This window comes from Dendrobates tinctorius, unplaced genomic scaffold (assembly GCF_039654945.1).
Source record: "Dendrobates tinctorius isolate UK_male_01 unplaced genomic scaffold, ASM3965494v1 ptg000138l, whole genome shotgun sequence".
NCBI classification, from domain to species: domain Eukaryota; kingdom Metazoa; phylum Chordata; class Amphibia; order Anura; family Dendrobatidae; genus Dendrobates; species Dendrobates tinctorius.
Window position 1 is genome coordinate 27939577 of NW_027361806.1, and position 13513 is coordinate 27953089.

At 49.1% G+C, this 13513-nt stretch overlaps 1 protein-coding gene across 3 annotated transcripts in view; it reads left to right on the forward strand.

Annotated features, from left to right (window-relative positions):
- Positions 1–6211, forward strand: part of PRKACB (protein kinase cAMP-activated catalytic subunit beta) — a 44544-nt gene extending 38333 nt beyond the window's left edge. For all 3 annotated transcript variants that reach the window (XM_073544897.1, XM_073544896.1, XM_073544898.1), the window contains exons 8-10: positions 848–970; positions 1089–1253; positions 4049–6211. In XM_073544897.1, coding sequence (XP_073400998.1) covers positions 848–970; positions 1089–1253; positions 4049–4174 — 414 coding nt within the window. In that variant the 3' untranslated portion in view covers positions 4175–6211. The remainder of the gene's footprint in view (positions 1–847; positions 971–1088; positions 1254–4048) is intronic.
- Positions 6212–13513: the final 7302 nt, after the last annotated feature.

Genomic DNA, 13513 nt, shown 5'->3' on the forward strand with positions numbered 1-13513 from the left:
CATTGCAAGCACCTTAATGTACCTTTTTTGGGCTTTATAGAATCCAAAAATTTGATCAGCTTTTTTTCCTTCTAGGAGCTGCACCTCTTGTCCTTGTGCTTTTTTTTCCTTCTGGTATTGCAGCTCGGGATTATTCTGCTAAATGGGTCTTAGCTGCAATAGAAAACCATAGCCACGAGCGCTGCTGTTTCCCTGGAGGGGACACAGACGCTTTTGGGCAACTGGGACTTCATCAGTGAAGTTTTAAATTCTGAAGCTGCAAACAATTAGCAGCCTCAACCCTAAAGATTTGCCCGATTTCAGACATCTACAGAGGTAACGCACATGGCCATGCAAGTATTCATGGATGAAATGGTTAGACTTTTGTCCTCGTTTGTAATCTTCAGAAGCGCAGTTCTCCTCTGCCTCCTGGTTTCCGGGGGGCCGTGCGCTTTTGAAGATTGACGGTTCGGACATCTGCATGGTTGTGCCGTTTTTGGACTGTGCACTTTCCCAAGCTGCGGTCTCAGAGGAGCACAGGGACCCTAAACCTGCCAGGATTGTGATCTAGAGATCAGTCATCTGTGCTTACAATGCTCTATTGTAAAGGGGAGCTTGTAAGTACTGAGCATGCTCATAAGCACGGAGCATGCTCATCCACACTGCAGAGGTGGCCGGTAACATAGGTAATGAACATTAAACATTAAGTTGGGATCTTTAATAAAATTACAGTTGCAATATTGCTCTTAATAAGTGCGTTACTATTTTAACAATTTTCAATGTTGACACGACCCCTTTAAGATATCTGTCCTGTGCCGCCCTAATGTTCCTAGACATCTCATGTTCTTTCCATTTCTCCTCCCTATAGGGCTATAACAAGGCTGTGGACTGGTGGGCATTAGGGGTGTTAATCTATGAAATGGCAGCAGGTTATCCTCCATTTTTCGCTGATCAGCCCATTCAGATATATGAAAAAATAGTTTCAGGAAAGGTAAGTAAAGGGATGACGTCTCAGCTGGACATTGTCGCAAATTTCACGATTGTCCTCTCGGAGTAATCCCACAGGGAGGAGAGGGGTCTGATTATCGCCTCTTTTCTCTCGGCTTCAGGTACGGTTCCCATCCCACTTCAGCTCAGATCTGAAAGATTTACTAAGAAACTTACTGCAGGTAGATCTGACCAAGCGATACGGGAATCTGAAGAACGGGGTCAACGATATCAAGAACCACAAGTGGTTTGCCACCACGGACTGGATTGCAATCTACCAGAGAAAGGTAATCCATAAGATGTCTTCTGTCGCTCATTTAGGAGATGCCACCTCCATCTTTGCTGCTGACCTTTTCTATTGCTGGAATTAAAAACTTTTCAAGTCGTCTTCATGAAAGTAAAAAAAGAGCGTGTCTCCATGGTTACAGGCTGCAATTCTGATTCTGCAGTTACTTTCGTCTGTGTCCTTTACCGCAAACATACAAATAGGAGAAACGATGGGATGTGACTGCAGAGCCAGATACCATGGAGACACATCGGCCTCATCCAGCCGGGCAGGACTGGACTGTACGGCCGGCACTGTCACTAGAAAATGTGCGGAGCTGTGCCAGGTGAATGATGAAGGGGGCGCAGCGCTCAGTGGGGGTGCGGAGTGGGGTTCCCACCTTTCTGATACTTCAGCCCATTTATAGATGAGCACAATCCGGGTCTGGCACCGAACACTCTGAACAGAAGCAAAGGGCAGCTTCAGAAACCCCCGGACCTGAGCGAGGCGTCCGAGCCTCCCTAACGTCAGATGGTTGCAGCCTCTGACCTGCGCACATCCAGCCTTAAGGTCTTCGGGGCAGGACGTATTCTTGTCATTGTAGACAAACCTGTTCTGCTGGGAATTCCTCGCATATATGTAACGTAGAATTTATAGATTTACCTTTAAAGGGAACCAGTAAGATCTGCCCTTATATTAGAATATCATTATATTGCTGAACGAGCGGCCCCCCTAAGTATTCCTCCCTGATCACCCCCTGCAATTCAGAGAAAAGGCCAACGATGTAATACATGGATGGAGCAGATCGGCGAAACGTCTCTGCTAATCGCACTGCGAAATAAACCTGCCGCGCTCCAGACATTGCAATAACTGACCCGGCAGTGACCGCTCACCATTTTACATATCCGTCCTGTGTATCTCCACCCACCAGTTCTGCTTCAAGTGATCCCGGGATCTCATGAAGAGACCGAAGGATACGCACAAGCCTGATACACAGAAGAGCTAGGGGCAGTTCTCAAAGATGTTTGGCACAACCTCCTGCCGAGATCCTCCATAATCTGTGTACAAGTGATGAGAAGAAGGATGGAGGCAGCGGGCGGTCACCAGATGCTGGCATCAACGGGCAGTCATGGGTTCAATGTGTTTAACCCTTTCTCAGCTGTTCGACACGTGCTGCAGATATGATTTCTGCATCACCTGCCCATTGTCATCTGTCCCCCCGTGGTGACGCTGCAGGTGATTACAGGCTTTCTGCTGCGCTCCCTGGTGGATTGTATCTAATTTCTTGGCCTCCGAGCAGCGGGACACCCCGCGATCTGTTGGGGGAAGCGGGCCCCCCCATGATCTGTCTCTCATCTGTTCTGTAATACTTTCTTCCTGTGATGGTCTCAGTTTTGCGCTGTCCATGTAACATTGAGGAGGGAGAAGCAAACAAGGATCGAATGAGATTGCACTGGTATCGCAGGTGGGACAGCGCCATTTTCATGTTTGTCAATTCCCCTATATCCAGATAAGTCTCCGTTTCATGGGCCAGATAAATATTTGAGCATGAAGACCCTCAGGCCACCGGGGTCCGGTACCTCTGTGCCGGCCTCATGAACATTCATCATTGCGTGCCTTGCCCCTCCTGTGCCCGGCCTCAAGATGACTATGGGAGCCCCCTGACATTGACAGGGGAAAAAAATCTACTTTGTGGAGAATACAGCCCCAGTGCAGAGTAATCTGTCTCCATGGTTGCAGGCAAAGGGGGGCTGTAGCTCATCCTGCCGCGTTCAGTAGCCAGAAATGATAGATGGGCACCTGACTGCAGGAACCGACCATACCAGGTTGTTTGTAGTCTGTAACCATGGAGACTCATAGTTTGCATTGGTGCTGTATTCACAAAACGGCAGGAGATCAGTCGTTGTGATTTGCAGCGCTGCTTTGCTCTCATTATTCCTTGTGTTGTTGCAGCGGTGACACTTTTTTTCTATGCTCGGTTTTATGTCTGTGCTCCTTTCTTGGCGGTACGTTTTTGGACGGGTGCTACTGCTGTCCATGGGCGTCTGGGGGGGAGGTGTGTGATTCGACGACTCCTAAGATGAAGACTTGTCAGAAAGCGCTCACTGCCGCCAATGGCAAAATGCTCCGCTCTGGGCCGACTGTAGAAAAGAGCATCGTGAAAAAGATGGGCTGAGTAAAGTGGGACATATCTGTAACATTGATGATCTGATTTATATGTATATGCGTGTGTGTATGTGTCTGTTATACAATTTTAACAGAGGGTTTGACCGCGCACTGATTATAGGGGCCCCATTTCCTGTGCTACACAGGCCATAGAGGGGTAAACAATATAATGGGAACTAGACGCTGTAGAAGGCCGAGCTCCTGATGCACCCGGGTGGCACCAGGTGAGTGCCGGATTGTAGTGGGATTACCATAATATGGTGACTTGAACTAACATTTGCACCCGTGGACTCCGGCGTCTGACGCGACAATCTACAGAAGCTGCGAGAGATTAGAGCCGAGGCTGCTGGACGCTTCAGGGTGCAGGGTGCATACAGTGCATGTCGGTGCCACGCTGGTAGGTCTAGCGTGGTCTCCGGGACCTAGGTGGTGGTGTCCGCAGTTTCGGTCTTGTGTATAACAGGGTTCCCTTTATGTTGCGCCGCTCCCTGACACGTGATAATAGGGACCCATGGCATCGAGGAGCCATGAGGCCAAGTCCACACCTGCAGTAAGCAGATTTTGCCGCTTGGGATGAGGCAACAATCTGCGGCTCGTATGTATCTCTGCGTCTTTTGTCTCAGTGCTGACGATTCCATTTTTGTCCATCAGGTGGAAGCTCCGTTCATACCAAAGTGTCGAGGGCCCGGAGACACCAGCAACTTCGACGACTACGAGGAGGAGGACATCCGCGTGTCTCTCACCGAGAAATGTGCAAAAGAATTTGCTGACTTTTAAGATGAAAGCGCGTTAGGACGAGAACGCCATCAGGGCTCACATCGGGATCTTTGCACTCTGTTTTTCAGATGGGGTGGAGCTGACACCATCTTACGTCGAGAGTTACCTAGTTCCTTCATTCCGCAAAGCTGACTGAAGTCTAGAGCGCCATCTTCCATGCGTGCAGTTTGCACCGACCCTCGTACCCCGGCACGGCAGAGCAGCCGGTGCCGTAACGCGGAATACTAGACCACTCATCTTTGTTTTTGTTTCTCCTCTTCTCTTTCTGTTCTGCGCCCGTCTGCTGGTTCTTTCTTCCACCATCGCACCGTTTTTAAGTAGTATTTTACCCGATCACACTCCCTTTTACTTTGACCGTGTGTTGTGTGACTGCTATGGGAGATGTTGCACTTAGTAAAGTGTAGAATGCTGAGCTCGTCGCCTCCAGTCTGTGCCACTGTAAAAAAAGGAAATATTACGTTTTTTTTCCTGTTTACTCCTCGCTGCAGGTTTTTTATTACTTGGTCAGGAACTTTCTTTGTGTAAAATAATACCGTCAAGGGTCGTACATGTAACGAGGGTAGCCGTGATCAGGAGATTGGCCAGTGATCGTGTAGATCCAAATTGGAGTGCAGCATTTTGGTTAGCTAGCCCCCTTCCCTGTGCCTTGGTTTTTGTTTTTCATGTGCCGCTTTCCCTGTTACTCACTTGTTTTTCTTCATTAACACTTTGGCAGAATCTTCTCATTACCTGACAAGGCAGTATAGCATTCGCACATCTGCGGTGTGGACCACGTCACTAAATGTTCAGGGTGGGTTTTGTTGCTACCGCGCCGCCTGCTTTCTTAAAATTCCCATCAATAATATATATTTTTTTTAAACGAAACAGAATAAATTGTGACGACACGATAAACACTTTCCACTTTCACAAGATCGAATTTTGGATTATTCTTGTTCCCCTTTATTTAATTTAAATTTTTTTTTTTTATACACGTAAACCAAAAACGACTGATAATTAAGCGCCAGTAGCAGTCAGGAAAAAGGGTTCAATATTTCTACTCGGTTGCGATGCCGGTCGGTCTGTCCCATTAGACGTTGGTGCCACATTTTATTTTGGTATACTATATTAGTAAATTGAGGGTAAAGTGCTGTCAGCAACCGCGCTGGTGTCCCCCGAGGAGGCAAATGCTCGACGCTGCCGTAGCAAGTGAAGATTTTATTTTTTACCTTTTTATTTTTTGGGGTTGATTGTTTTGTGTAAATCTGACGAGCCCTGCCATGATTCGCACTGTTTCACGGTGAGGCGGCTGTACAGGTAGTATTTTGTTAGGACTCGCGCTGCCTTCCGTGTATATATATAATATATTTTTTTTTTTTTAATCCCCCCCCCCCTCCACCAGATGAAGTGTACCCACGCCTCCCACCACTTTATGGTTTTTGCTTGTCCATATAAAGATCTTGTTTGTACACGTCTACATTATATATAAATATATATATATCTCACTCAGTGACCTGTCTTACAACAGCACAGCGTTTCCAATAAACTCTTCTCCTTTTCTGACCCATCTCCATGCACAACGAGGATGAATTGTTTCTATCTGGAGATCTCCGTACGTGTCTCCATCTGTTGTATTTGTTTCCATGCTTGGAGAGATTCACCGGCTTCCCTTTTAATATGTCCAGAGCTGCGGCCTATGCCTCCTCCTGTCTTTTGGGAACCACAGGTCCCAGCACGTCCTGACTGCATCAGGTGCTTCTGGGTCTTGCAGTTACTCAGGAGTACACACAGGTCGTGGTTCTCGTGCATCTCTTGCCTGTCGGAGGCCGCTCATTGGGCTGATGGAGAGGATTACGTCTTTAGGTTGGCGGGTGGTTTTTTCCTTTGTTTGCACAGTCGTTGCGAGACGGCCGAGGAGCATCACAGTCTTTCTCCACTCTCTTACATTATGTGCAAGGGGAAAAAGAAAAGTTTCAGATACTTTGCTGTAGCAAATTTTATGTAACAAAATCTATATATACGTCACAATAAATCGAAAGAAATTCTTTGTATGAAAAAAAACCTGCCATGTTTTGTATTTCATTTGCTCTGCGGACACGATCCATTATACGGGGGCTGTCCTGTCATTCATGATCTTCAGAAAGATTTTGCTAAATGCTGGAGGTCACCGATGTCGCCCATCACTATCTCAGTCGGTCATTATGGAGATGACTGCAAGTGCTGTACTCGACTGTGGGGACTGCTGCCATCAAGTAAGCGGCTGACCCCCTACTTGGTGCAGTCCATAAACTGAGGTATAGTCGCCTAGTCGCCCCCCTCCATCGTCCGAGCCCCCCTTGCACACAGAGTAGTATCGGAGCACGTGTGGTGCATTGCTGCCTTCTGGGGAAGTTGTTAGTCCATTTCACTTTTCATTATTGTGAAGGGTTAAAAAAAAAACTTCCTGAATTCAGCTTTGAATACTTTCATGGGTGACGTTTTTATAATGGGGTCACTCATGGTTTTGTTTTTTTATTATAGGCTCCTTAAAAGTTTTTGTAAATTTCTTTGAAGAAGGAAATTTTTAAAAATGGCGTCAAAATTTTAAGCCTTATAACATCCAAAATAAATGGACATTTGAGAATTGACGTGAAGTAGACACATGGGGAACGTGACGGTGTCTATATTGTGCCGCGTCGTGATCGGGTTTCACCACATAAAAATTCTAAATGTGAAAATTTCTATTGTTTCTAAATGAGCGACATCAGCAACACAAAGTGTCACCAAACATCAGTGTCCGAATCACGGGGACGTGGAGACTCCTTACCACATAGGCATCCCAGAAATGCTATAATATCGAGGTCATACAGTCAGTGTGCTGGAGCCTGATTATTGTGGTGGATTAGGCTCCTGGGCCCCATTACCCAAAAGTTGCACTACGCAATGGTGGGTGCCAGATCCCCACGCTCTATCTGTATTCACATGAGCCGCTGCTCCACCACGCTCCATGCACCGTGCTCTTCTATCTGCATTCACATGAGCCGCTGCTCCACCACGCTCCATGCACCGCGCTCTATCTGCAGTCACGTGAGCCGCTGCTCCACCACGCTCCATGCACCGCGCTCTATCTGCATTCACATGCGCCGCTGCTCCACCGCGCTCCATGCACCGCGCTCTATCTGCATTCACGTGAGCCGCTGCTCCACCACGCTCCATGCACCGCGCTCTACTATCTGCATTCACATGAGCCGCTGCTCCATGCACCACACTCTACTATCTGCATTTACATGAGCCGCTGCTCCACCACGCTCCATGCACCGCGCTCTACTATCTGCATTCACATGAGCCGCTGCTCCATGCACCGCACTCTACTATCTGCATTCACATGAGCCGCTGCTCCACCACGCTCCATGCACTGCGCTCCATCTGCATTCACATGAGCCGCTGCTCCACCACGCTCCATACACTGCGCTCCATCTGCATTCACATGAGCCGCTGCTCCACCACGCTCCATGCACCGCGCTCTACTATCTGCATTCACATGAGCCGCTGCTCCACCACGCTCCATGCACCGGGCTCTACTATCTGTATTCACATGAGCTGCTGCTCCATGCACCGTGCTCTATCTGCATTCACATGAGCTGCTGCTCCATGCACCGTGCTGTTATGATTGAGTCACCGTAGGAGGCAAAAACAGAAATGCAAGCTAAGTCCAGAAAACCAGAGAGGTTGGCAGCTATCGGATTGCAGACCCCTGAACCTATCAACACAACTAGCAGTAGCCGTGGGGGGTTCCTACGATGCCCTAGACCCCTCGATCACAGCCGGAGGACTAGATAGCCTAAAGACAGAAAGGGAAATCTAAACTGCCCCAGAGCAGACCCCAAAGCAAAAGGCAACCCCCCACATATAATGACGGTGAAGCAAGAAGAAAGAACACAACACAGACCGAAAGATAGACTGAGCAAAGACGGGGCCCAAGCTAACTAGATAGGAAAGGACAGGAAGGCTGCTGTCTGCAATCCGTGAAAAACCCTATGAAAATAAGAGCCAACAGACTGACAGTGAAAAAGGCCCTGAAGACGCTAGGCTTCAAAAAGACTGTCAGTACTCAGGAATATTCTGAAAACAGAGCAACCGGCAAAAGGAGATTCAGCTCACCCCAGCAGGGAATGGCAGAATCCAGAAAAGCAAGGCAAACAAAAACACAAATGCAAAAAGGCAAAGCAGAAAACTTAGCTTTAGAGGAGCAGGAATCAGACTGGCGTCCTAGAAGTCCACAGAGAAATCACCCGCAGGGCAGAAAGGCGTCGGCAGCCTTATATCCAGTCAGTGACTCCACTCAGCCAGTCATCATCATTAGGCTCAGGTGCCTGATAATCAGGCTCATTACCTTCCTTTACCAGAATAGGGAGTTCACCAGACCTCAGTGACGAAGGGGAAAATGAACTCACAACACCGTGCTCTATCTGCATTCACATGGGCCGCTGCTCCACCACGCTCCATGCACCGCGCTCTATCTGCATTCACATGAGCTGCTGCTCCACCACGCTCCATGCACCGCTCTCTATCTGCATTCACATGAGCCGCTGCTCCACCACGCTCCATGCACCGTGCTCTACTATCTGCATTCACATGAGCCGCTGCTCCACCACGCTCCATGCACCGCGCTCTACTATCTGCATTCACATGAGCCGCTGCTCCACCACGCTCCATGCACCGCGCTCTACTATCTGCATTCACATGAGCCGCTGCTCCACCACGCTCCATGCACCGCGCTCTACTATCTGCATTCACATGAGCCGCTGCTCCACCACGCTCCATGCACCGCGCTCTACTATCTGCATTCACATGAGCCGCTGCTCCACCACGCTCCATGCACCGTGCTCTACTATCTGCATTCACGTGAGCCGCTGCTCCACCATGCTCCATGCACCGCCTCTACTATCTGCATTCACATGAGCTGCTGCTCCATGCACCGTGCTCTATCTGCATTCACATGAGCTGCTGCACCACCACGCTCCATGCACCGCGCTCTACTATCTGCATTCACATGAGCCGCTGCTCCACCACGCTCCATGCACCGCGCTCTACTATCTGCATTCACATGAGCCGCTGCTCCACCACGCTCCATGCACCGTGCTCTACTATCTGCATTCATGTGAGCCGCTGCTCCACCACGCTCCATGCACCGCGCTCTGTCTGCATTCACATGGGCCGCTGCTCCACCACGCTCCATGCACCGCGCTCTACTATCTGCATTCACATGAGCCGCTGCTCCACCACGCTCCATCACCGCGCTCTATCTGCATTGACATGGGCGGCTGCTCCACCACGCTCCATGCACCGCGCTCTATCTGCATTCACATGAGCTGCTGCTCCATGCACCGCGCTCTATATGCATTCACATGAGCTGCTGCTCCACCACGCTCCATGCACCACTCTCTATCTGCATTCACATGAGCTGCTGCTCCATCTTTGCGGCTACATGTTGGTGGGGGATGCACAGGGCACCAGACTCGGCACAATGATCTGGAGAAGACCACCGGTGAGCTTTGAGATTTGGGGGGGGGGACATGACCCGAGATATTATGGCTATTTTATGGGACAGTCGGGATCTTAATTACTTCTTAGAGGACCTGTCTCCAGGCCAGAAGTGCCCGGCGTTACACTTCTGTTATTACGGGATATTTTTTTTTTTTGTTTGATATTGGTCTTCAGGTCTTTAGATTTGTAGTACCCCTGATATGCTAAATGTAAGGTCTGTACACAGAGATGGGAGTGTATTTTGGATGCCCTCATTATTACCCTGTGACCACCGATCCCCATAAAAATTGGCACGAAGTACAAAGCCCCCCCATACCACGGGAACCGTCTGGAGTAAAAAGCTAAACTGGAGGAGTGGGATTAAAAAGAAGGAAAAGCTGCCCACATCTCCTTGGTGTCAGGTCTGCTGTAAGGAGCATTATTACTTTAGGAGGGGCACCTCATGGTGTTACTATTATAGGGATGGACCTAGTGCATTGTTATATAGGGTCACTCACAGAATTACAGACTTCTAAGGAGCAGACATGGGGACGGTGAGAAGTGTCTACAGATGATCTGTAGCTGGAGGAAGTCGCCACGACGGTCTGGGCCACATGGTAAGACAGGAAAAGTGAAATATCGTAATTTGTGATGTCTGCCGAGGTGCCCCCTATAATCATCCATTACCTGGTGCGTCACTATTACCTCGTCCTGTCTGTAATGGGGTGGTTGACAGTACACAACCCGTTCAGCCTCATCGCGGCTTTTGCAGAGTCTCTCAAATCCCTGAAGTCTTACAGACGTTCTTGTCACCATCTGCTTTGTGCGGAGAGTGGGAGTGATGTTCCATATGGGGCGGTGGGCTGGGGGCCGATGCCAGCAACATTGTGCTATGGGGGGGGGGGGGGGAACGAAAGCAGCCAAGGCAGAAATGTGTGCGCTTCACCTAATGCATGGGCCTGTAGACACTTCCCCTAGCTATCGGGCAAAGGCTTACTGCGCTGCGTTATTCTGTCCCTCCACTTTTTGTATTGTCTGTACCTGGTATCAGAGTGCAGTCCCCATCACTTTATTCCTCTCTATTGTCCCCCTATTATCCTCTGTATTGTCCCCCTGTTAGCCGCTGCATTGTCCCCCCTATCCTCTGTATTGTCCCCGTTATCCTGTGTTGTCCACCTATCCACTGCATTGTGCACCTATCCTCTGTATTGTCCCCGTTATCCGCTGCATTGTCCCCCTGTTATCCTGTGTTGTCCACCTATCCTCTGTATTGTACCCCGTTATCCGCTGCTTTGTCCCCCTGTTATCCGCTGCGTTGTCCCCCCATCCTCTGTATTGTCCCCCTGTTATCCTGTGTTGTCCCTCATCTTCTGCATTGTCCCTGTTATCCTATGTTGTCCACCTATCCACTGCATTGTCCACCTATCCTCTGTATTGTCCCCCTGTTATCCTGTGTTGTCCCTCATCTTCTGCATTGTCCCTGTTATCCACCTATCCACTGCATTGTCCACCTATCCTCTGTATTGTCCCCCTGTTATCCTGTGTTGTCCCTCATCTTCTGCATTGTCCCTGTTATCCACCTATCCACTGCATTGTCCACCTATCCTCTGTATTGTCCCCCTGTTATCCTGTGTTGTCCCTCATCTTCTGCATTGTCCCTGTTATCCTGTGTTGTCCACCTATCCACTGCATTGTCCACCTATCCTCTGTATTGTCCCCCTGTTATCCGCTGCGTTGTCCCCCATCTGCTGCCTCCGCCCAGATCGCGGCTCTGTTGTTCCAGGCCGTGGTGGTGCCATGAGAGGTGTCTAAAGCGGCATATGCATGAAAAATCCTTAAAGGGATCATTTTCCACTTTAAAGGAAGTGGCCTCAAAACAATAGGATACTAGTTACAAAAAAAAAACAAAAACAGGCGTTCCTCATCCTCCGCTCCACACAGCAGCGCTGCAACCAGTCACTTAGCTCAGTGGCTCTGCTGATGATTGGTGATGTGTACTGCATTCATGGGACACCACTGCAGCCAATCACTGAGGGTAGGGGGCGCTACATTGTGGGAGGGTGAGTATTGTGTCTGGGCACCACTTTCTTCAAAGTTGAGAAGCAGAAGCCCATTCATTTTATTTCTGGATGGAAGCAGTTTTCATGCGCTCGTCTGAACGCAGCCCAAGGCTCAGACGCATTATGTTCTCTGGAATCCGAGTGCCTCCATTCATGAGAATCACCGGGTTGTTTGGGCACAGCCCGTCCTTGTTGCATCCGAACGCTGTCAGTTTTTCATTGACTTGTTGCACGGACTTGGGAAGAACTGACTAAAGTCTCTGATCTGAGCGCTGATGGAAAGCGGTCTGTCCTCTTTGTTCGAGCAAAAAATATTACTGAGGTGTTAATAAGGTCTGAGACGTCTACAGCGACCCGTTATCATAGCCCATGGCCTGATCCCATACCAGGACTGTAGATGGCGCTGTCCTGCGGGTAAAGCTGACAACTTCGTGACCTTCATGGGCCACAAGGTGACGCGTCCGCAGGTTAATGACAATCTCACAGATATTATTTTATGATGTCGCAGCCGCAATGTGACACTGCGATTTTAATGCCGCGACACCAGTGATTCTCGTCACTCTGCTGGGTCGGCCTTGGGGGCGTGCGACCCCTGTGGTTGTATAGAGCAAATCGCTCTTCTTTGATGGCAGCAATGATCCTGATGACCAGGAGTAAAAAAAAATCACCTACAATGGGGACAATAAGTATTTGATGCACTGACGATTTTACAAGTTTTCCCGCCTTCAAAGAATGGAGAGGTCTGTAATTTTCATCGTAGGTACACTTCACCTGTGAGAGACAGAATCTAAAGGCCCCGTCACACATAGCGAGATCGCAGAAACGTGTCAGGTTTTGTGACGCAACAGTGACCTCGCCAGTGATCTCGCTACGTGTGACACATAGCGGCGACCGCCCCCCCGCTGGATATCGCTGATCTTGCTCGAATGTCCTGGGCCATTTTTTGATCGTTGGTGTCACGCTGGCCAGCGCGCATCACTGTTTGATGCCGACGAGCAACCTCATTGGCGACTCAGGGACGCAGGCGGGAGTCATCAGAAAAGCTGCTGTGACAAGGTACCAACAACCGCTGAGGTCGTTATATAGATCGCCGGATCGTTGCTGCGCCATTGAGTAGATCTGCCTGTTTGACGGCTTACTAGCGACGCACCAGCGATCCTTACCTGGTCGTATCGTTGTTGGGATCACTGGAGCGTCGATATGTGAGACGGGACCTTAAGATAAAAAAAAAATTAACAGAAAATCTCATTGTAGGATTTTTGCATCATTAATTTGCATTTTAGTGTATGAAATAAGTATAAGACATACGGTAACTCTCACTTTTACTGGAGTTGAATAATGACACTGACATCAGACTCGCCCACCAAGGCTCAGAGACATTGACTTTCTGGACAAAGATATCAGGGTCACCGATGAGGTTTGGCAGGGTATCTTCCGCAAATCTCCAGCGGCCCCTTCAGTGCTACTTGCTGACTCCTCACATCTGCCCTCCGCTGTACAGGGAACCCCGGGGACACCATCTGTGAGGACGATGCAGATCCGCGCCCTTACTGATCATTAGAGACAATCATGGGATCTAGCGTTCCAGTTCCAACAGAGAAACTATACGACTTCCAAATAACCTCTATCTACCACCGAACCAAGCGATCAGAAGCAACCGACCGTGTCTGAATATGGATAATAAAACACTTGGGCTGCGGCCACACGATCAGTATTTAGTCAGTATGTCACATCAGTATTTGTAAGCCAAAACCCGGAGTGGGTCAGACATGCAGAATTGGTGCGCTTATTTCTATTA